This window comes from Phalacrocorax carbo, chromosome 6, assembly GCF_963921805.1.
Source record: "Phalacrocorax carbo chromosome 6, bPhaCar2.1, whole genome shotgun sequence".
Classification (NCBI taxonomy): Eukaryota; Metazoa; Chordata; class Aves; order Suliformes; family Phalacrocoracidae; genus Phalacrocorax; species Phalacrocorax carbo.
The window spans coordinates 34817238-34840722 of NC_087518.1; the positions used below are offsets into that span (position 1 = coordinate 34817238).

The following is a 23485-nucleotide window of genomic DNA, read 5'->3' on the forward strand; positions in this document are numbered from 1 at the left end:
GTGATTTCTGCTCTGGGGGAAGACCCCTGTGTAATTTGTTACCAGTCTAATTTTCCTTTCTTGTTGTAATGCACACCTAGTAATATGCTCCTTTTGCTGCTGGCTGCTTTGAGCAGAGGACTCCATTTATTTTCCCTTATCTCTTAGAAAGGAGCTCTGCTTTTTCCCCTCCTCCACCAGCTCCTTCATCGCTATTTTCTTTTTTTTTTTTTCTTTCCCTTTCCTCATTGTCCCTTTCTTGACCATCCTGTTTGCTTCCTCTTTCACCTTCTCCCTTCACTTGGTTTCCTGCCTGGTACATTTGTCTCCCACACATATTCCCTCCTTTCCTTCTCACTTGTCTTGTCTTGGTTTCTTTCCAACTTATCCCTTCCCTGGCACCTTTGTAAATCTGTCTCCTGCTCCTTGCATTTCTATATTCTTTTAAAGTTTTTCGAACTACAAAATGCAATATTTGGTAATCTTTCATAACAGCAGCTTGGCTGTGACAACCATTAGAACCACCAGCTACACTACTTAGGGTAGCCATACTGCCACAAGCAAAACCAGTTGAGGAATACTGGTCATCTTGCCAGGGGTCATCTTGCAGCTTCAGTCTTAACAGACAGAATGAAAGCAGCAGCATTCTGAAGGAGGATAAATATTGGAGGCATTGGCCAGAAAGCAGGTCACAGCACATTTTAAAAACATGTAAAAAAAAATCACAACACAACTCTTGTGGTTTTATTATAATTCTGCAATACATATCTTACAAGAAATTTGGAATGGCATTTGCACAGAACTGGTTCTTCAGCTGCCTGACCTGTAGTGCCGTGAGAGATACAGGAAGGTTTCCACTTCTGCTCCAGGAGCTTCACTGATTACTGCCCCTAAAAGGATGTCTCTTTTCTAGACTAGCAATAGGATTTTGTTCACCGCCTTCCTCCATACACCCCTCCTCCAGATGACTGTCCTGAAGATCAAGTAAAACAAAGTTCATGGGAGGTCAGACATTGCAGGCTAGGTACTATAACTGCCTCTAACTCCCATCAGCATCTCCTTTGATCAGCCGGAGACAGGATCTCCACTTCATATCTTGAGTGGTCTAGGAATTTTCTGATGGGCAATATGCTATGGCAGTTGAACAAATGGATTCGAAGAGTAAGTCACTTGGTCTACATGGAGTTTAGGTTTGTTCTTGTATCTCAGGTAGTTTTGATCATTTTTAGTATTGTTCCCGAGCTACTTTCTCCTGCCTTATTCAACAAAAATTGTTTTTAAAATGAGGTAAACTAGGAGAGATCCATTTGATTGGGACTGTTGCAAGTTACTTTGAAAGTTCAGCAAAGTGGATCAGGCTGGGAAACAGCTTGTCAGTACTCATAGCGCAGACCAGTCCCATATGATAGGGAAAGGTAAGTAAAAATGATGCAAAAGAGAGGAAGACAGAAGAAGAAGGAACATGAAAAGAGTTGAAAGAAAGTAATCCTGGGATAAAGATGATGTTGTGAGGGCAGTCCTCAAACACAGTTGAAGCCTGCTTTGGGAGTGTCAGCTGGTGAACTGAATGAATAAGTAATTTAGTCTGCTAGGTATTTTCAGCAAAACCTTTTTTTTTTTTTCCTTTTTGCTTCCTTAGCCTTTTCTCTTTCAAGATACTGTTAGTAGAAGGAAGTGGTTTTTATTTTTAGCATCTCTCAACTTGAAAAAGGAAAGTAGAGTCAAACAAAAGCAAATGTTGTTTGCCAGAAATACAGGAACCTGAAGATGTATTTTGTCCCCAGTAATTATTTAATCTCACAATAGAGTAGTTTAATATTAGTTGCTGCGAAGGCTCTACAGGATTAGAGGAAGGGATTTTAAGTAGGAAATTTCTTGCCTTGTCTGAAAGAGGGGGCAGAATAGCAATACATTTCTAGCCTTCCTTATGCTAGAAGAGAAAACATGTGACAGGAAATGGAGAGAAAGCAGTGATGACTTGAACCTCCTGAATCTGCAGGCATCTTGAAATGCTCTTCTTGAAACTCTCCTGTCCCCCGCAAGCTTTATTGGATCATTAGTGAATGGGGCACTCAATAGCTACATTAACAACAGTGACACTGATAATCATGTCAGTTGTCATCATGGCCAAGAAGAGGTGCAACTCCAGCTGGAGGTGACAACCAGGATGTTTGCTCCCTTTCTTGCACAAAGGTAAGTAAAAGGAGAGGGTCAAAAAGGCAGAGGAAGGTCAAACATAAGTAGGAAGGAAGAACAGAGTGGGCAGAAGTAGATGTGGTGTTCAAAGACAGGGTACATGATTCGCATTGATGCTGAACAGTGCAGCTAAACACAGACCAGTACACATGACTTGAGCTACTATGCGAAGATGAGATGTTCCTCCTGCTGACTTTGTGGCCCTTCTGTTGTCATTTTCTGCTGTGGACAGAAGAGGTAGAGCAGCGTTCTGAATGTATCACTCAATACTCCTAACTCTCTTCTTCCATGGGCAGTTTTGATAATCTTGACCATCCTGACCTAGGGTTTCTGAAGGGTTGGGACAGTTCTCCACTGATGTGTTGCACGCTTGCTTACTTGACACGTTCCCTGCTGAAGGGCAAACAAGAACACATGGTTTATTAAGAATAATAATCTTTCTTGGTCACTCCATTGAATTAATTTTTTTGTTTATTCAAGCTGAGTTTTCTATATAACGTATTAATTCCCTGAAATGACGAATTTGAAAATGCAACACCCACATAAACATACAAACATATTTGTGTGTGTGTGTGACAGACATCAATTTATGATAGTCATATAGAATACATAGCTTGAGTTGCAAATAATATGTTAATCTAGTCGAGCATCATATTTGGACCTCTTTGCCTCTGAAAGGAGTATCTGTATTAAGTTAAATCACGCACAGGGGAGCTTCACTAACCCTGAGACTTTGAAACAGTATTAGCATTTGAATTAATGGAGATTTATATTGCTGCAGTGTAGTGGTGCCTAGTGGAAGGACACATTCTTCTCATTCACTCTTACTCTTTTGTTTCTTTCACTTAAAAGAAACAGGCATCAGATAAAACAGCATAATCTAAAACTTTAACTTGCTTACACTTAACACAAAACTTCTTCCATTGACAGAACATTGTGCAGCTGGATCATTTGAAATGGGTTCAGCTATATGTATAGCTGTGCAAGTATCTGGCAGTACAGTCACAGCACACCCTCTACACATTTGTGGAGCCTGATACATATGCGTTCCACTGGAGAGCTACTTCAGAACTAGCATGTATCCTCAAACACTGTGCTGTGTGCCTCAGTGCTTCTGTCCCAGACTTGCCCTCCAATAGGAATCCTGTGGCCATGCTAACTAGAGACATTTCATGTCTGACAAAATGACATTTTCAGTACAGAAACAAATCTGAGAAATTTTCACTCTCTTGGAACATTACGATGGGGTAAGGGACCATCTCAGACAGGTATTCCCCAACTACTTTTTCCTTTCATCACTACTGAGTGCTGCTTCTCATTTCTCCCATAATCACCATCTTCTCATGATTCTTGTCCGTGATTCCTGCTTTATTCCTCTTAATGTCATCGTCCTTTTACTGCGTTTCTTATGACCTGTGCCACTGGTATCAAGTGCCTTTCCTCCTCTTGGTTTTCCTACTTCCACTCAAGATCCTTTCTCCTGAGTTGATGTTTGGGAGACTCTGCAGTAGCCATGCTGCATCTGCTGTAGGACAGAGAGAGTCTTAAGTATGCCTAGTAGACTAATTAATCAGGCCTACAAACCATGTCTTTGCTCTATTCTTCAACCATGATAGCTACACTAGTTTCACTTCTGGTTTGGATTTTCTTCCAAATCCAGAAGCTGATGGAGATTGAGAGGTACCATATTAAAGTTAGATAGGTTGCTATAAGAGCTGGGGAAAATAGAGGCTAAGCTGTGTGGGTCCCTCAGGATCTTACTGAAACAGAGAAAACCATATGAAAATAAAATCAGTCAAGGCATTATAACTATCCCAAGAACAAGCTACTTAGTCTCTCTAAATAATCACCCAAATGAAAAAATGTTTACTTCTCACCTGAAATAAATCACTCTTTTATCCACTTATTGTATGCCTCACATCCAGATTTGTACTGTCACCTAAAATAAACTTTGCCTGCGGTCAGACTTAAAGCTGCTTAGAGATTTTGTTTAAATGTTTTCTCATTAAATTCTGCAAAGACAATGTCACATATTGGGGTACTCAGAGAGGGCTGCATTATAGGAAAACCAAATCATGGAAAAGGGAGAGAATAATGGACTTTTGTTTACAATTTCAGATCTATAGGACATATCGTAAAATATAGTTATGTGCATGCCTTCCACAAGTGTTCTCCGGTGGTCACAAGCAAACAAGAATGTAAAATGTAAGTGGAAATGAAAGCCTTTTATTTAGAAGTACGTTAGCTGTGCTTTGAGAGAGAAGCCATCTTCTTTGAGCAGGGCCTCCCATGGTAATTACAGCCATGCTTTACTGAAAGCATATTTTGTGGACTCAGTGTGGGGAGCGATAGCACTTCTCAAAAGGCAAATGCCTGAAGAGCTCCCATATGTTTCTGATCGAATTTTAAGTCTAGACTTGCTTTATTTAGTTTCTTTTCCTCTGCATTTGCCTAGCTAAAGCTTTTCGGAGTTCTTTCAAAACTGGAAAAATGGGGTGTACTGCTTAGGTTAAAAATAAATGTAAAACTTTTCCTTTTTTGAAAAGTTTTGCATGGGGGTGAGAGTTATCCTCCGCTCAAAACCCCACAGAGCTCTTCAAAGGAGGAGTCTCTGCACCAACATCAGGGAGTTATTAAATACATACTTAGTCCACAATTTTCATTGGTAAATTCTTTATGTCTGCTTAATGTGTGCTAGTTAGAAGAACTGATTCTTTCTGCAGACTCGTTTACTCAACCCTGGGGACCTATGATCCCCTGCCCCTTTAGCACTAACTTTTACAAACACTGTTTCCATTAAAAAAAAAAAAAAGGCAAACAACAAAACAAAACAAAAAACCCAAAACCTAAAAAAACCAAACCCACAACAGACTGAGCAGCCTGTTAAAGGGGCCAGGCAGCTGGACTTGGCCCCAAGACTTGAAAACCCAGCTGAAATGTTGGAGAAAATAACCAAGCTGGAATTACCGCAGCAGTGACATTTTTATAAGAAGGAGCTTTCTATGAATTGGGAGCCGCCTTTCGGGGCCTGGGAACAGCTCAGCACTGCAAACGCACCCCACGGCTGTCGGAGTTGGTCCGATAACGCAGAGAAAATGCGGTCCACCCCGTCTCTACCACTATCATATTCTGGCCTTAGACTAAACATTTAATTGGGCTTAGTCACATATTTACTCACTGACATGGCAGCTAGTGCGGAGCAGGGACTGGGGGAGGTTGTTTTTCTCGTTTTCCCCTGTTCCTGTCCGGAGGCAGGCTGGAGCTCCCCCTGCTGCTCTCCTCTCCAGGTTACCGCCCGTCTTCTCCGCATTACCCCACATTTGGAGGGTCTGACGAGGCTCATTTATGTAACCTTTGCTCAGGAAGCAATCGTGCTGAAATCACGCTAGGCTTCCCTCAGGCCTGTGTTTTTCAGAGGCGCCCAGAACAGAGAGGCAGGTGGGACTGCATTTGCAAGGAGCAGCGTGGTGCTGGTTGTCAGCTCTGTTGTCTCAAGGTGGTGGCTTGGGTGCCCAGGCCTCTTGCACCCCTCTGTCCCAGGGAGCACTTGCGCTTCCAGCCACCGCTCCAGGCATAAAGGAGGGGGAGAGGCAAGAGATCTGTGGATTGGCCTCTCCTCCTGACTTTGGGGATGAGATTTCTTTTTTCTGGGGGGAAGGGAAGGTCTGAATCCTATTCCCAGTGTAAAAATTGTCACATAATGACTTGCCACCTTGAGAGGGAAATCTAGTGGCAGGTAATTTCTGGGCTTGTCCTTTCCCTCACTTTGACTTGACCTTGGGCTTGTGCCAATTGTTACTGTGTGCCAGTGGCTAATGAAGTCAAGGTCTCTTCCCCAAGCTGAACCCCTGTGCTGTGCTCTGCCTGTGGACTCAAACATGGCCCCTCTTCCTACATTACCAGCACACGGAACCAGAGACTGCCCAGGAGACTATCAGCAGCAGGTCTAGAGTTGAATGGTGCTTTTGCACATCTTTTCCCAAGTGCTGCATTTTCCTAAATATCTGCCACTACTCTGGAAGGCACGTCTGATTTCCAGGGCGCAGCTCCCACTCTCCAAGTCATGGTGTGTGGGGTTAAGGAGCTGGAAGGAAGTCCTGTGCAACTGCATGGGAGCAATGCAGCACCAGCACAGGGGCAGAGGAGAGGAGCTGGAGCTAAGGAGAGGTCTGCCTCTTCCTCACATATGTCCCTGCCTGCCCTCACTAGGAAAACACATGTAAGGGTGTGTACGCAGAGCATCCCTGGCACACGCATGTGCCTCCACCAAGAGGTATTCACAGTGGAGATTGGTGGGGGAGAACTTGGGCTGAGGGGTCGCCTCGCTGAGCAGACCTGCCTGTCGGGTAGTGCTGCAGGGAGAAGGTGGCTGGCGTGGCTCTGCCCGCTGCATGTGGGGTGAGGGGAGAGAGGCTGCAGCATGGCACTGTGCCCCAGGTCCTTGCAGTGGCACCTTGTCAGAGAGGGTCCCCTTGGGGCTGTCAGCTTCTAGTTGAAGTGGTACTCTGGAGTGGACACGAGAGCCTGCTGGGAGACTTTTCTGTTCAAGTCTGGAATGGGCTTGAATGAAAATTCCAAATCATGGTCAGGGTGCAATAACAGCTCTGGTCCAAGGAGGAAACGGAGCTCAAACCTGATTTTGGTTCGGGTTTGGTTTGACTGTTTATATCCAGGAAGTCTTCCCACTGTGCTCTCCAGTTTCTGATCCTGCTGGGCTAAATAGCAATTTGACTAAATTACATTATTTGAATCCAGTGCGCTGCATTCGACCCGCTATTAAAATGCATGCTTGGGCTTGTATCTTTTAAATTTGATATGGAGACAGCTGTATGCATTTTCTCTTGTTTGTAAATTGTATACACATGATACAATGTTTTCAGTAAGCGCTAAACAATGCAATGTGAGGCATTTCAACAAAGGAATAATTTAATGCAACCCAACAGAAATGCAGAGCCTTAGAAGTGGTTCTTTATGAAACTACAAATTTTGGAAATGGGTCCAGAAGACCTACACTGGAGCAACACAAGAAACAATAGTTAACAGTAACGTTTTTTCTGTAAGAAAAATACACCATGAAGAAATTATGTTTTGCCTATTTTTTTAGCTTGTTGATTTACTTGAATGCTTCAGTTGGCGTATTTTCTATTTGTTGCATGTTAGGGATTAAAATTCTCATTTCTTCACCAAAAGAGAATATTGTAATACAAGATGCAGTTTGAGCCAAGCGAGACTTTTTTTGTCAAGTGTAAATTTGTCTCAGATATTATGTTCCAGTTCAAAGAAGATTAACACATTGTTACATTCTTTTCATCTTCTATTTAGCTTTAACGGAATGAGACATATTTCCTTTGTGATCTTCAGAGGCAGGAACTGTTCCTACTTTCACAGGTGGAGGGCAATGTTACACAGGGCTGTATGGTTTGTCCTGGCCATTAATGAAGTCTGCTGAGGCTGGATGGGAACTAAAGAGCCCTCAGCTCCCCACCTTGTTAGAACCCTGGGTTCATGCCTCTCTCAGAGTAGCTATACGCTCTTGTGGTGATCTGGGCTGGGTTAAGGAATAAAGAGAGAGCTGGTACTTCCCGTTAAAGAAAAATGGGGAGCAAAACCACTGTGTAAGATGGATTGGAATAACTGCAGCAACAAAACACTGCTGGAGGGTGCTGGATAGCTAGCTAGGGGAGCAGGCTGGCTGCGAGGAACAGTCTATTATATTTATACAGCACAATGCAGTGCCAGGCAGAACCGTCTGAGCTAGTACAGGTGCTGGAGGCCAAACAGATATTGTCATCTCAGATTCTGCACAGGTTTTGCTCAGTGGTGGGGTGTTTTAGCCCAAGTAGTCTTTGTAACTAAGCTGATGGAGTTATCTCCACACAGCACCAATATGGACCAGCTACCCTAAATACTCACAAAAACATAAAAGGCAATTACGTAGCTACCAGAGAGAATCTGTCTACGATTCCAGCAGAGTTGGTGTGTCATCCTTGGATAAAGTGAGGGAGGGGAAGGTCTCAGCCTGGACTACCCCTGCTCAGCCTGTGCTGCAGGTGGAACGTGCACAGGGATTGCTAACTCTTGCACTGTGGTCTCTTATCAGTGATGGTGCAGTCCAAATTGAAATGCACAGGTCTGCAATTCACAGGAGCCTGTGCTGAATCAGCCATTTGAAACAGGGAAATAAAGACCCATAAGCCTTCCCCAAAACATCTGGGAATCTTGTAGCAGTTACTGAATTGATAGAGGAATGCATTAGTGATAAATGAGTGAATCCAGAAGACATAGCCACGGCTAGTATTTCCATAACTGGCCATTGATATAAAGCTTAAAATTTGTGCCTCATTCAGGCATATTGGTGTGGCTTCTGTTGGCCCAGCTGTGCAAGAAGCTGCAGGTTTTTCTGCTTCTGCAAACAGCAGCTGAAGTTGCTGCAGGCTGTCTTACCAAATCCAGCTGGCCACTCTGAAACATGGCTGTATGTCCGCTCTGTGGCTGTCCAGGCTGGGACTGATCCCTGAAAAAACAGGAATAATGATCCTCCCCTGATGGTTTCTGTGGCACAAGAAGGCAGCTGTGTTCAGAGAACACCCAGGCTGTGGACTGCAGAGAAGAGCTGTCCGATGCATGAGGGGAGCTAAGGCATGGTATGCACGTGGCAAACCCATCACGTTCTTCCGTACTGTGGACGCTTAGGGCTGTTATGCTTCAGTGTACGTGGGAGTAAGATTGTTGTGTTTAGGAGCATGTGCATGTTAATGTAGTGACAGCAAGAGGTGCGAGGTTTGTTCTCAAGTGTTTGTGCTTATTGTTTCTTCTCTCTTTCTCTCCAGTCGAAGACCACCCCCTTCACCTACTCGTCCCACTGTAATTCGTCCATTAGATTCATCCCTGTTAGACTAAAAGAAGTTTCTGGCATGTTAGTCGTTGTTAACCAAATATGTGGAAGCAAATTGCTTGATAACTGTTGCAATAACCAATGTATAGTCGCATGTATGGACATCTATAGGCAAGTAACCTATTTTACTGATATACTCTCTGTCCATTCTACATTGTTTATGAGGTCTTAAATGTTTTGGGAAGGTCTGTGCTGCCTTGACTTCTCCTTTTGCAATAGCTGATGTTAGCTAACTTACTGACCCATTTCTTCACCCAGGCAACTGTGCTCACAGTCCTGTACAGCGAATGGAGGGCTTGACTTTGTGTGCATTTGTGCACATGTTGATTTGATCTGCTTCTTTTTTTACCTCTTATGTGAAAGGAGTCTTGCTTATATTTGTACCTTTCAGGTTTTCTGTCGTTTGGAATTACACAGTTATGCCTATTTTCTCTTTTAATGGCTAAACTGGGAAAAGCAAAGCAATGTGGTTTCTTACCAAGCTCTTCTGAAGGCCCCACACTTCCATGTCTTCCATGCAAGAACCTTGCTGGATGGCTGCTTCTCCTATAATTTATCCTTATCCGAAGTCTAGTTTTTAAGGAATGTTGTTAAACAAGAAGGGTGTATATGGGACAATGCGTGTTTTACTTTATTTCCACATTGACAGCTGACATGCAAAGTTGGCTGGGTGGTTGGTTAGGAGCAGGCTGCACTGCCCCAGCTTACAGGGCTCCTTGTGGAGCCATCTCACCCTGCAGGAAGAATGTGAAAGGGCAGTTTGAAGAGCCAGTACGTGACAGAGCAGTGTGTGCCAGTTTGTTTTGTCCTCTACTAGTGCTTGCTCACACTTGTACTCCCACTGAACTCACGGGAAGTCTTGGGGGTATGTGAGTGCATGTAATAAGGTGAATGTACTGCACGGCAGGATCCAGAGAACTAAGCGTTGCTTTTGGTCCTTTTGTGAAACAGAAGGAGATAAGATACAGATACAGACGTAGATATATGAATAGCTGTAAATGGGCTGATGCTCCTCTGCCCACTGTTCGAGCCAATTCACAGAGCTCTGACCTAGATTTGCACCTGAGCTTTCCAAGTCCAGTTTGGATTTGAGATATTTTCTTACACCGGTTGATAAAATTCTACTACGCCCCCTGTATAAAGATTTTATCTTTGCATCACTTGAAGTCCTGCACACCTCAGATTAGGGTCGCTTTATCCAACTAGGTACTGAGAAGTACTCAGCTCTGCATCTTGGCAATGGATTATTTTAGTAGATGTTCACTTGCAGAGGTCCTCTCTGCCTGCTGTTTTGCACATTATATATGAATGTGTTATAAAAACCTTTTGTCTTAACTGCATTACTTCACTTTAAACACTTTGGGTCAGTGTCACCCTTACAGCTTAAAACTTACTGAGTTAACAGAATTAAACTAGAGATGAATTTGGCCTCATTTCTTCAGAAAATATTAATTGCTGTTATTACAACTATGGTTACAGATCCCCAGGCAAATCAACTGGTGGTTTCAAAGTCCCCCAGTATAATTGGTCTAATACATTCATTTACTGAGACTGCATGGAGGGCCCCAGTATGCTGTGTCCCCATGGTTAGGAAGAATCCAATCAAAGAGCCACAACAAATGGGGATTTAGCCTATTAAGTATTCCCAGACTGCTGATTAGTTGTGCTCACCACTGAAGCAAATCGTGTTTCAGCTTGCATAAGAGAGACGAGCTTGGGAAAGCATCATTATTTGTATGTTAGCTTAACTTTAATTTCCTGTCAGCCTCATACTTGTGACACACCTGGGGAGTCTAGAGGTCAACATTTGAAGCACAGTGAAGATGGAGTTTGTCAGAACACCAGCATCTTGGTGATCTCAGAAGATTGCTTAAGTGGACGGTGGTTGTTTGGAGAACAGGCCCAGATCTCCAACGCCAAGTGCACAGAAACAGTTTTCAAGGAAAAAAAAAAAGGTTACAATCCCAACTACAGTCATACTAACTTTCATTACAAAAAAATCCCCATATTTTGATTATTTTTCTCATATCCTACACAGTTTTCCACTGTGTAGCGTGCTCTGCTGTAACGTGCAATGCATCTATTGTATTTTTATAAATGGCAATAGTAGTCCATGCTGTTGCCTAGCCAGCAATCCTGTATATAGTTTATCAGAACTCTCTGTTACTGACTGGCAGATGCCTGCTGATGAAAAGCCAGGCCTAGTGCCTCAGCCGCAGAAAGTCACTTGAACCCCAAATTTTGATATTTATTCAGTGATATTGCAAGGCCGTGGTCTGGGTTAATCTCACCATACCCCAAGCACTTGGTGTAGTTGTCCAGTGTTCCCTTTGTTCAGTGGGAAGAGGCAGCACCTCCAGAAGGTGATTCAGACTGGTGTGGCTGCATGGGAGATGAGGGTGGTAATGCCAGCAAGTTAGGAACCTCAATTAGATGACATAGATCATGGCCTAAAACCATGTTTTTAAAGCCTCTGTACTTAATTTACTTTGATGACTCTTTCTGTCAAGTGTAAAGAAGTAGGTAGCACGATTCAGCACTGTCCTTAACTCTGCCCCCCAAGAAATTTTATTTCTCAGCAGTAGTCCTGAATTGTAAATGAAGCTCCCAAGGGTAGATTTACCCGAAAGAGGAGGAAGAGGCAGTGCAGGCGCCTGTGGCCCCACAGTCAGCACCATCTGGTTCTGCACTTGATGTTGAGGTCGTGGGACACAGCTGCACAGCCCTTCCTCCCTCTGCATCCTCATTCAGATCACATCTAAATCTGGCCCTGTGCCCGAAATGCAACACTTGTAGGTGTGCAGGTTAATAATTAACCTTGAGCACAAATCCAGAGTCTGATGATTTTACCTCTTGCATATACACTTTTCAGAATAAACTACATAAAATTGTTGTTTCTAGGAAAAATGCTAAATGCTTCTCAAGAAATTGCCGTACGCAATTGAGTCAGTACTGCCCTCCCAACCATGGCCCATTTCCTCCTGCTGTACAGTGCCTGGAACGGGTTTGTTTGTCCTGCTTGCTCTTGATGCTGGCGAGTTGTGTCTCTCCTGTCCCTAGTTCTCAGAGGAGCAGCCTTGGCAGCAACTCGTTCCATGCCTGAAGGACAGCAGGACGAGCACCCTGTGGATCTGCTGGAGGGGACTGGCTACCTCCAACTGGCCGCTGCCCTCTCTGCAGACACCCTTACACATGGTGAACTAAGCCTGAACTCCCACGTCTCAGAAGCGTGGGTTGCTCTCCCTTTCTTTGATTCCCTCTGGCAAAGCTCAGAAGATTGTCAGGGAGCAGTGGAGACTCCCGTTAAGCAACAGCAGGGTTTCTGATCTTATATGAGGTGTGTAATTAGCCAGTGGTGTAGGTGGCAAAGTTTCAGGAGGACACTCATTTAGTATTACATTTAGGCTAAGCCTGGGTCTCTGCCGAGAGAGCATGTTCCTCCTCACCTCATCACGGCTGACCAACAGCTGAATAGCTTGCACATGCCATAAATAGCTCTCAGTCTTTAATCTCAAGGGATCTTGTGTTAGGATTAAAAAGATTGTATTGTTCAATGAAAAGGCTTATGTACATAGTTAATGTGTGTTTATTTTATTGCTGATCTTGTTGCATTTTCTGAGTAAGCCTCATAAAAGTAGATTATTTATTATATTAAAGGAGATACATTATAGGTTATGGCATCTCATGTTAAAGCATAACATAGAAAATATTATACTCTCTGTCGCAGACAGCTACACTAAACAATGTGTATACACCATACTGAGATTCCTGGGTAGTTCTGTCTTTCTGTCTTAAAATAGTCCAAATCTCCTGAATTCAAAGCAGACCTGTGCTGCACCTGTGACGCTGGGGAGGCATCCAACTTCCCGGTATGCTTACGGCACAGTTCCTCCCGCTGCGGCGCTGAACCTCCTCCCCAGGCTCTAGCAGAACAGCTCCCTTGTGTAAATGAATGTTACTCTGCCTGTCTTTCCTCTTGCTTTGTCTGCAGGCGAGCTGATACCGATGGCTCCTCCCGTCCAGACAGCCCTCCACTCTTGCTTGATATATGATTTGTCCCATCTTGTCGGCTGTTTGCAGTAACCAGTGTAAAGCCTGTCTCTTTACTTTTCCAGGATGGTGTAAATGATGACTTCTTTTCGTAAGAAGCAAACGCTTCATTTCTTTCTGAATTTTGCTCTCTATGTGAATGCCCTACTTCATGTGAGCCAAAACATCTGCCTTTGGTTTCATAATCTGTAAATGGTTCTTGGTGTTGACCTTTGAGCACAGCAAGTTGATTCCTGAAACCATGGTCATTACTGAGCATCGCATATACCTGCTGTAAAAATGTTATGCTGCATTTCTGAATCTGAAATAAACTGTAACTCTTGATGGGCTTTTATTATTACTTTTTGGATGCACATGAGCGGTCTTCTGTCTCTCATACCATCATGTCAGCATGCTGCGCTCCGCCTCTGTTAGGGCTGCAGTGAGGATTTATCAGAGATGCATGTTGCATTGACATCACTGGAGATATAATTAAAAGGGGTGAAGGGGGAGAAGTAACCCATGGGAAGCATTCGGCCTGCTGCCCTGCAAGAGGCTTGGAGTGCTGCAGAGATCTTTTGCTGGGAAACAGGTGACTGTTTTTCAAGCCATACCTGGTATTCATTTCATTGTCAGGGAAGGCATGTTTTGTGGGAAGATTCAGCACTGAGCCGAAGGCCAGACTGAGTTCTCCAGACCAGGAGCTGGAGTAAAACTATGCACATGTATGCATTGTGTCCGGAAAGGATTTCCCCCTAAAGTGGTTTTGTACGAATGTGCAGATGTCTTGATGACTCAGGTGCTCTTTCAGATCAGTATGAGCCAACTAACTGGATGGGTGCTCAGAGGAGATGGTCTCTATGGCACAACAAGCACAACAGCTGCCCACGGGAGAGGATGTTTCTCTCTGAGTGCAACAGTCACTATGTTGGTCCACAGACAGGTTTTGGGAAAGGGAAGAGCAAAAGGTGGGATGCGCAAAGCGGCAACATCCCCGTTGTACATGTTTGCTGTTACATTTCGGAGATTTTTTTTTTTTAAATTAGTCTTTAATGGCTGTGCCTGAGGCAGTCTGTGCGCTCCCCCTCTGTAAACAGCAGTGTCACATGTGTCCCATGTGGCCAGAGTACATTACGTACCCCTGTATGAGTTTGGTTCCCAGCACGTTGGTCGGAGACAGGTCAGTGCAGTATGCTGGGTAACAGGATGAGCACCAGCTCTTCTCTAACCGCTGCACTGAGCCATCAGCTGCCAAGGGTCTCTCCTGCTAGGGGTGGCAATAGATCCATCCCACCGCCATCACTCATGTTTTCAACCTTTCCCAGCAAAGTGCCCTCCAGATACCCCAATCCAGCCCATATACCCATCTTGTTTGATCATTCCCAGTTTCATCAGAATCTGACTTTTAAAAGGTCTACTCCAGGAAGAGCGTTTGAAACAGACAGTGGTGCAGATTTTAAGGTTGGCTGGGGAAAAGTTCTCCCAGAGGATATTATTTGCTGCAAGGAAATTAGAAAGCCTGTGACCAGTGACCTCCACACTTGTGATGTCATTGTCCTCGTTCCCTGGTGCCAGCAAGTCAGATGGAAGTGGTGAGGATGAAAGCCGAGGCTGTGCTGAGAGCCAGCTGATTCTAATCTTGCTCTTGCTCTTTTCCTTAATGTGCATGTTCTGTGTCTTTTTCTCTTAACCCATTTTATTAAGATAATTTTGCCTATGACTCATTTTATTGTATCTTGACTTTTTGTTTTAAATCTCTTCTCCTCCCCTCCCTGTGAATTTTGGGTTATTTTTTGTCTTTTTCCTAGGCGACCTCCACCAGCTGTTCCAGGAAGATCGTCCTAACACATGCATTTCTTTTTTGTTACATGCAATCTTTTTTTTTTTGTCCAAAATTATCTTTAATTGCACTAGCCTATTTGTAAATGAAAGAGTTTATTTTCAGATGTCAATGATAAGCCTGGATATAAAGAAAATAAAAATTCTGACTACAAAACAAATGTGTGCTGGTTTTCTTACTGAAGAGTCTACCCACTCTTTCTCAGATGGAGCCATTACACCCCACGGAAGCAATTGCCTGGGCTCTGTGGAGACTCCCACCCTCCGACGTGCTGGAAGGAGGGATGTTTTGCTGGGATTCTACCACTGCTTCTGAATTCATTAACCACCAGGATAGCTCTGTGTAAATGGCTTTGGCTTAGCATTAGCGGAAGAAGAGTAGCCAGTTTCTTTAACAACAAAGAGTCCTCAAAGGTGCCTAACGCACCAGCAGCAGCACCTGACTGTGTGCAGAGTGGAAAGTCAGAGAAGACTGCAGCAGCCTCTCCACTGATGAATCTGCACTATTATAAATAAATCACAGCTGCTCTGGCCATTTTTTTCAAATGAAACATCTGAATTCCTTGCGAGCCAACCTCCTTGGAGCATCTGAGCTCAAATAGCTGTAAGGAGCTACCTCTGGGACTCCAAACGTGTCTGTCCCTATGGGAGAGAGAAAATCTGGGTTTTAATGTTTCGTGCTTAGTTTGGGTGCCAGAGAAGTATATGAGGCGTAAGTCTAAAAAAGGGAAAATTGATGTGGTTTTGTTGACTTTTTTTCTCATATGAAAACAAAGAACTGATGTCTTACAAATCATTGCAACTAACAGTTACAAACTGGAGATACGACACTGCATTGGGACTCCAGCTCTTTGTTTAAGGGGGAGAAACAAGACTTTTCTCTGCAGTAGGAAGTTGATGGTGAGAGGGAGCTGCAGTGGTGTGTTGTCCTCATTCCCTGGTGCCAGAAAGTCAGATGGGAAGCAGTGAGGATGAAAGCCGAGTACAGCAATTGTTAGGAGAGGGAGATAAATAATGATTCCTGCTAGACCTTTGTACTGCATGTGCTAAACTAGAAATTGCTGGAGCTGGAAAGAGTATGGCGATGGGCAAGGTGCTTCCCAGCACCCTGGGAAAAGGGAGAAATGGAGGCTTCTAAGAGTCCCAAGAACACAACTGTCCCCAGAGTACAGAATGAAGATGGGAGCTTAGACTGGCCACATCTTTCATCTGTGGAACTCACTGCTTGCAGGTACTGAGGCAAAAAAAAGGGTCAACAGAGTTCAGGAATTGTGTATTTTCAGGATGACTACTACAGACGAGACAGTGTGTGTACCCAGCAAGCTCTTAAGAAGGTTGCCATGCTTCACCTCTCAGGTAAGAGGGAATGGGAACAGGCTGAATTTCACAAGCTGCTTTTTTCCTAGGTTTTTCAAAAAAAATGGTTCCCTCTGGGGTACCAACAGATGAACCAACAACAAATAAAATGTGGCCGATACTTTAGTTGTATGGCCTTACCTACAGCACCCCAACCAGGAGCTGCTACTGTCCTAGCTACCGGCCAACTTCCATGCATTAGTCTGTAAGGCACAAACTTCTTTCTTGGGGCATTTTATGGTGTTAAACCTTTCACAGAAATCTTTACCTTCTTCTGAAATATTTGATGAAAAATGCTGTTGGAAATAGGAATCCCAACTTCATGGTTTTCTGGTAGCTATTCCTAAAATCTCCTAAGTAGAAAGACAAAGGTATTGGTGTGGTGGGAAACCTTGGCATGTTCTTTAGCATCAACTCACAGGATGACTTTTTGAAGAAGCTGTTTAACCTTGTCTGTGCTATTTCCACCCTGCAATGGTATATGTTCCGTGGCCAGGTGGAGAAGGCTAAGGGTGCTGCACCAGCTGGTAGCATTGTGCGTCCTAGGCTGTATTTCAATGGATGGGTTAAGACCAAAATCCTATTTTGGTTTCCTGATCGTTCCCATTGTTGCTGTTGCCTCTCATATCACAAAGCTGAGAAAAGCTTAGTGATTACTGTGGGAATTGAAGACATATAAAGATCTTACCTTCAAAGACTAACGCTTCACTCTTTCCAGGCTTCCCAGATCCAGTCTCCCACGTGGGGAGGGCCGCAGGCCCCTGACAGCATGGTGTGGGTGGCTGATGCTTGCCTTTTCCTGCAGCAGAGGCTGTAGATGGAGATTCCAGACGGCACGTGGCCGCGGCTCCCCCAGGAGCAAGGCTTATCCCCAGCCACTTTACAATTACTCACATTTGGCCAGCTTCAAATCAAAAGAAAATGTCCCATTGAAGTACTCAATCTCTGTGGACTTGGAAACTTAAGAGAAACTGCACTTCCTTGGAATGCAAAATAACATTTAACTCTTTAGAGTTGGTGGTTGATGGTTTGGTTGCGTACAAACTGAGAAGGACCTATTTCTTTGGTCTCAGCGTGGGCTTCATCAGAGAAGCCACAGAACTGTACACTCAGGTAGCAAATGCTCAAAGGGCATCCAGCTCTACTGCTGAGCTGGGCGTAGAGTTACGGCAAAATTTGTTCTGTAGAGGATATTCTGACCTCAGGCATGGAGACATAGTCATAATGGCCATTTATTCAGCATCTTCACTTCAGCAGCAAACTTTGCCTGGCCTTTGCATCTCCTCCACTCCTCTCCCTGGCTTTCTCTTGCATTTGCCCTCCTGCAAAGTCCCTTTATGCAGCCAGGGCATGGACTGGGCTTTATATTTTCAGTTCCTAAGTTAGGGAGAGCAGGGTATCTGTGTGGGCAAGCTAAGGGGAGGGCTAAGCCTTTCCCCAGGGGATCTCTGGGCAAGGACTGAGGCTAAGGAGGAGGTGAAGGGAAAGACCTGGGCAGAGCAGAGGCTTGGGACTGTGGGCAGGGATGAAACTGCCTACAGCAGGCTGGACAGGACCCATCCTGCATCCTGCCTGGAGCTGGGCAAGCAGGGCCTGCTGCATCAGTTGAAGCCCAGGGATCTGCATAGGTGATCCACTGGGTTCCAGTTGTGGCTGAGGTGATGGTGACAGTCTGTTCCTGTTTCCACCTGGAATGTCTGGGTAGTTGATGTTTGCACTTTTCCTAATCCAGAGCTGGTTTTAAGAGTCTAAATCTGGGGAGAGTATTTTTTTGAGAAATATTTCTTGGGGGAATGGGTGCAGCAGAAACTCTTTCTTGTAGCGTCTACTGTGATAGACATTAACAACAGGCACCAGGCAGGCTAGATTTTATTTACTTTTCATTTATACTCAGGTCTTGTTCTACGGATGGAGCCTGTGAATCGGCTTTGGATGGGAGTGTTACAATGGCATTAGCCCAGCGCGCGATGGGGCCTCCCCCTCAGTGAGCAGCTTTCTGGGAAACCTCCCTGTGAAAAAATAGTCTTCTTTCCAAAGAACTAAAAAATGTCGTCTTGACTGTGAGCATCTGGCTACTCTGTGCTCCCTGTGAGACTGGAGCAGGGGCTCTAAACTTCCGCAGGTTTTAATTAAAACCAAAATGAGATGTAGTCATCACCATGACGACAACAGCAACATTTAACACTTGGCAAGAGCTGTAACAAAGCACTGGAGGTGTTGGGGACTCCGCCGGGGGTTGCTCATTTCTGAGAAAGCCCAAGGAGCACACAGCAAGCACCCGCTCGCTGGGGTGAGACACTGGTGCTCAACAGGATGGGGTAAATCAAGCAGAAAGTTGCACTTACGCAGCATTGGGTTTCCAAATGAGGAAAGTTTCATAAAAATCTGGGAAATGCCAAATGCATCCTTGTGAGATGGGGCCGGGGCAGGTGTGTGCATCCCTTCCCTCCTATGGTGCCAGCTCCAGTGGGCTCCGCTCCCCAGGGCAGCCAGAGCAGCACCCAGCTGTGAAGGGATGGTCCCAGATGGGAGCAGGGAAAGGGGAAGCACCAGGGAAGCACTCCGGGCACACAGCCGGCTCGTCCCGGCCTGGCCTCCAGCAGCACTTGTTTGCTAGGAGCGCCCTCTGTTGCGGTGTGTGCGGTGCCAGACTGACGGCTGCTGGACAGACAGCTGCCAGACAGTACCTTGCTGTGCCCCGCTGCTGTCGCAGCAGCCTGGCATCTCCCCAGCCGGTGGGTGCACCCACGGGGGCCTGCGCTGAGCTCCATCCCTCTGGCTCAGGGTCTGGCCCTGCAGCAAGGCCAGATCCACCTCTGTGATGCATTAGAGAGGGGAGGAAGGCATCTTGCCTCCTTGCCCCTGCTTCTCCTGAAGGATTTAGACTAACATGGTGCCTGGCAGCATCATAAGGCTACCAGTGAGCTGGTGGGGTGCAGGTGAGCAGGGCTTTGCACTGCACCCATCCCAGGCACCCTCATGCTCAGTCCAGTGGGTCCAGCAGCACCCGCCACCCCGTGCACTGCCACCCTGCCCGCTGTGACCCTCACCAAGCCCCCTTCCCCTCCTGCCCCCCGGGGAAATGCTGTCAGTCCCCATCACACACACTGAGGTCCTGGGGGCTGAGGACCTCCATGGGTGTGCCATGGAGCCCATCTGAACCAGATGTGCATTTCAGCTCAGGGGATGCAGACCCCTCCTCCACCCCACCCCCAAATGCAGGTATGGGTCTGCACGGCCAGAGCACGCACCGCCCTGCTCGCCTGCACCACAAGCTGTTGCATGGGCCGGCCACACTGCAGGGTTCACCTCCTTCCTTCACCAAAACCAAGCAGGTCAGGACTGGAAACAGATGCTGACGGTAACGCACACAAATGTGGTCCTCGCTGCTGTGCAAGGGGCTTTATTGGGCTGGTGTCCTCCCTCTGCCCTGGGCTGTCCCCTGGCAAGGGCCTTTGTGCTGCTCACAGCAGAGGGACCCCCCAGGCCAGGCCTACATGAGGAACCTGGAGAGGTCCTCCTTGATTTCAGCCTCATCCCACGGCCCGTGGATGTTGTCTTTGAGCAGCTGAAGGCGGATGAGGCAGTAAGGGCAGAGGCAGGAGATGGCAAGCAGCAGCGAGGCGAAAAGCACGGCGCCCACGGTGGAGACGGTGGCCAGCCCTGCCAGTGCCGCCAGCGCGAAAAGGACCGTCACCCCCACGTAGCATCGGGGTGTCTGGGCTTTCAGTTTCTTCTGCAGCATGGGCCAGAGGGCAAAGATCTGCATGGCAAAAGTGACCATGACGAAGGCATGGAGGGAGCGAGGCAGGCGGGAGGCCAGGCACACGGAGGCAAAGATGGCCATGTTGAGGGACAGTGTGCTGGAGACGATGGCGGCGTTGGCGCCGTAGTCGAAGAAGATGAGATGGCCAAGGAGCATGAGAGCTGACATGGCGTAGATGGTGTCTGTGCTGATGGACTCCGTCAGCGTCTTTAGCACCGGCGAGAAGCCGTAGGTGAAGGCGGTGAACACCAGCGTGCTCTTCAGGTTGGCCCACCGTGTCCGCCCGCTCTCCCGCCGCCCGGCCCCGCCGTCCACGGCGTCAAAGAGGACATAGCCGAGCAGGGAGGAGACCAGGGCCGCCCCGAAAAGCCCTTGCGGGCTCAGCATCCCAGCGTCCATGTACCACCAGGTAACGACGAAGACGCAGACGCTGCAGAGCTGCTGCACCACCGCTCCCGACTGGAAGACGACGGCCTTGTACTGGTACCGGCGGGCGTGCACGTTCTTCCGCAGCTCCTCCAGGAACCGCTGGTCCACGTAGTTGTCGGGGAAGGGCTGCCGCTCGTACAGCACCTTCTGCCACCGCCGCCCGGGGACCGGGCCCATCTCCCGGGGCCGGGCACGCCGGGCCCCGCCGCTGCGGCCGCCGCCTCCGCCGGGCCCCGCTGGCGGCGCAAGGGACGCCGGGGCGCTCGGGGCCGCCACCTGCCGGCGGGAGCCGCCGGCGAACGGAGCCGTTGGCACCGCACGGGCGGCTGGGGGCGCTGGCGGCAGCTGCGGGGGTGCCGCGCCGTGCCGGGGGGGGGCGGGCCGGGCACCGGGCTGCTCAGGCCGGGAGAACCCCGGTGGAAGCAGGAGGGGTTGGGGTGGCAGCGGTGCTGAGCACCCTCCGGCCTGCGAGGGCTCACCCCGGGGCTGCGCTCCCCGCTGCCTGCAAGCAGGCTGTTCCCTGCAGCCGGCTTTTGGCGTGGGGGAGGGGGCGTGTTCAGGGCAGAACCCCAGCTCCTTGCCAGGATTTGGCCACCCTGAGGGCCACAGCCCTCATCTGGCATGCAGGCTTTTGCGTGGAGGTGCTGCTGGCGCTGCCTCGCTCCTGCCTATCCCCCCAAAACGGCCGGGCTGGCAGCTGCAGGAGACAGGAAGGAGGGGTGCTTCTGCCGAGGTCCCGGCAGCAGCTGCACCCACACACCGTGGTGAAGGGCTGTCCCAGGGGACCTTCTGGCAACCCCAGTGCAACTTCCTTAAGCGGCTGTCAAGAAGGGCACAGCCAGTCGGTGCGATTTAGCCGGCTCCTTTCTGTGCTCCAACATCCCCGTGTGTGTCTGGCCTCACTCCTTGGCGAGTGACCCCAGCCTCTGTCGCAAGCCCCACGCCCCAGCCCGGACCAGTGAGGCTCCTGCTCTTCTGGCTAAACCAGGCTCCAGCACCCATGTCGGGGAATGTGGGTGTGATGCTGTGAGCACAGGTCAGCTTTCCCCTGCTCACAGCTCAGTCCTGCCCTGCTCCCTGATCCTGCTGGCACCCTCAAGAAGCAGAGCAGGAGGAGGAAAGGGAGAAATTGCGGCTGAGCGGGGGCCGAGAAGTGCGGCTCTACAGGGACACCCACCTCCTGCACTGCCCGTCCCCTCGCCAAAGGGAACCGAGCTAGCTGGCAGCAAGGGGGCTAGGGACTAAAAAGGGATGAGGGGAGGTTTTGCAGAGGCAAGAGGTGTTTTCCCCAAGTGTGTGTTTGTTTGTGCTCAGGTCAGAGCCTTCCCAGCCCCAGAGAGGTTCTTGCTGCAGAGGAGCTGCTTACTTTGGCCTCACCCAAGAGGCCTCAGCCCAGGGTAGAGCAGCCCTGAACACTGCCCTGTTTGTGCTTTGGGAAGGGGCATTCATGGCCATCCTGTCACGGTGGGAGCAGGAGAAAGAGCTGATGGTTTTTCCCCCACACCAGCCTTCACATGTTTCTGTTTGCACCAGCAGAAGCCATCCAGCACCTGCCCCAGGGGACTCTCCAAGCAGGACCCCATCTCGTCCAGATACGTGCAGAGCAGCAGGTAAACCCCATGCTGCTGGTGTGCCTTTGGGGGAGCCTCAGGCTGAGCCACCTCTCGGTGACATCTAAAAAGTGCCATCTCACAGCCGCATATCATTGCACTTGCTCTGCAGGGCAGGAGCAGCTGCTCACCCCGTGCAGGTACCCCATGCCAAGGGGTGAAGCCGGCAGCCTCTAAGCCAAGATGGAGCTGGACTCGGTTTTAGCTGCCCTACCTAAAAGCCCCCTTCCCTGTGCTCTGTTTGGGGCCTTCGTGCATGTGCCTTCATGCGTGTGCCTCCATGCGCACAAGCCAGTGCCCACAGGGACAGGGAGTGCTGCCAGCTCCTGCGATTGCTGGCATTGCCTTGAAGCCCAGGGCCTGGGAACTTGTGATTTTAAATGAACTGTCATTCTCCCAAAGATGCCGAGTAAAGCTGGGGTGTGCAAGAGAAAATCTTGGAGGGTAGCGCACCCCCTCCTGCACCCCGGAGAAGTGCCATGGCCACCATGGTGGAGGGACGCCACTTCCCATGGGCACGGGCAGGGCAGCACTCTGCTCTCGCTGCAAGCGTACGTAACCGTGATGCTCAGGGGACTGGTAACAGTGGACTGGGGATGGGGCTGGGGCATGATGCTGCCCCAATGGACCACATCGGACCTGACCAAGGTCCATCTGGAAACCCTACAGAGGAGGGAGAATAGAGGCAAGGGGTGCTTCTTGTGCCCCTTGAAATCTCCGCTGCTGTGGGCCACCAAAGTCCCCCTCAGAGGCTGGGAGAGGCGGGAGGCTGCTGCTGGTCAGTGACTCACAGCATCCTGAGCCATGCCGGCCAATGCCAGCCACAGCAGAAGCAGAGAAAAACCCCTCTGGGAGGTGCCAGCACAGCAGCTGTAGCCCGCCACGGGGTGCCCACCCACTGGACGAGGGGATTACCCCAGTGCTGGCTCCGCACCCTTGGCAGCATCAACCCAGAGCTGAGACCCCCAGGGCCCGGCGCCCACTCAGCGTTGGGAGAACCCAGTGGGCTGCTGCAGAGGCACTGCGTCCCGGCAGGAGGGGACGGTGTGTGCTCTGCCACGGTACGAACCGAACGTACTGCCCACAGTCCAAAGGGCAGCTCAGCCCTGCCCGGGTGGCCCAGACTTTGCTTGCAGGGGAATGACTCACCTGCCTGCGCAACAGCCCTAGCGGGACCGGCCACAGGACCAGCCACGGGACTGGCCACGTCACCGTCTGTCCCTGCCCGTCAGAGGGGACCATGCGCTGTGGAGTCACCCCTCAGCTCTCCTGGGGCTATGTGGCCATCAGGGTTCTCTTGACAGGGATGAGCAGTAGCTAAGGTCAAGAATGTAAAAGCCCTTTGTGAGCATCTTAATTCCCACTCTGGATTCTGTGCAGCAAGAC

At 48.3% G+C, this 23485-nt stretch overlaps 2 protein-coding genes across 5 annotated transcripts in view; one reads left to right on the forward strand and one right to left on the reverse strand.

Annotated features, from left to right (window-relative positions):
• DNM3 (dynamin 3) overlaps positions 1–15093 on the forward strand; it is a 180888-nt gene extending 165795 nt beyond the window's left edge. Inside the window, exons 20-21 of one of the 4 annotated variants that reach the window (XM_064454640.1) lie at positions 4294–4380; positions 9006–11988. In XM_064454640.1, the coding sequence (XP_064310710.1) occupies positions 4294–4380; positions 9006–9075 (157 nt within the window). In that variant the 3' untranslated portion in view covers positions 9076–11988. Of the gene's footprint in view, positions 1–4293; positions 4381–9005; positions 11989–13061; positions 13445–14907 lie in introns of those variants that run through there. The other 3 variants (XM_064454643.1, XM_064454642.1, XM_064454641.1) reach the window with 3 other exon arrangements.
• A 4576-nt stretch (positions 15094–19669) lies between these two features.
• PIGC (phosphatidylinositol glycan anchor biosynthesis class C) lies at positions 19670–20777 on the reverse strand. Its single transcript, XM_064454646.1, has one exon. It carries the CDS (start codon positions 20664–20666, stop codon positions 19788–19790), a length of 879 nt encoding a protein of 292 aa, XP_064310716.1. The 5' UTR covers positions 20667–20777; the 3' UTR covers positions 19670–19787.
• Positions 20778–23485: the final 2708 nt, after the last annotated feature.

Coding starts and splice junctions, on each gene's coding strand:
- PIGC (XM_064454646.1), bottom strand. CDS start 20,666: ATGGGCCCGGTCCCCGGGCGGCGGTGGCAGAAGGTGCTGTACGAGCGG.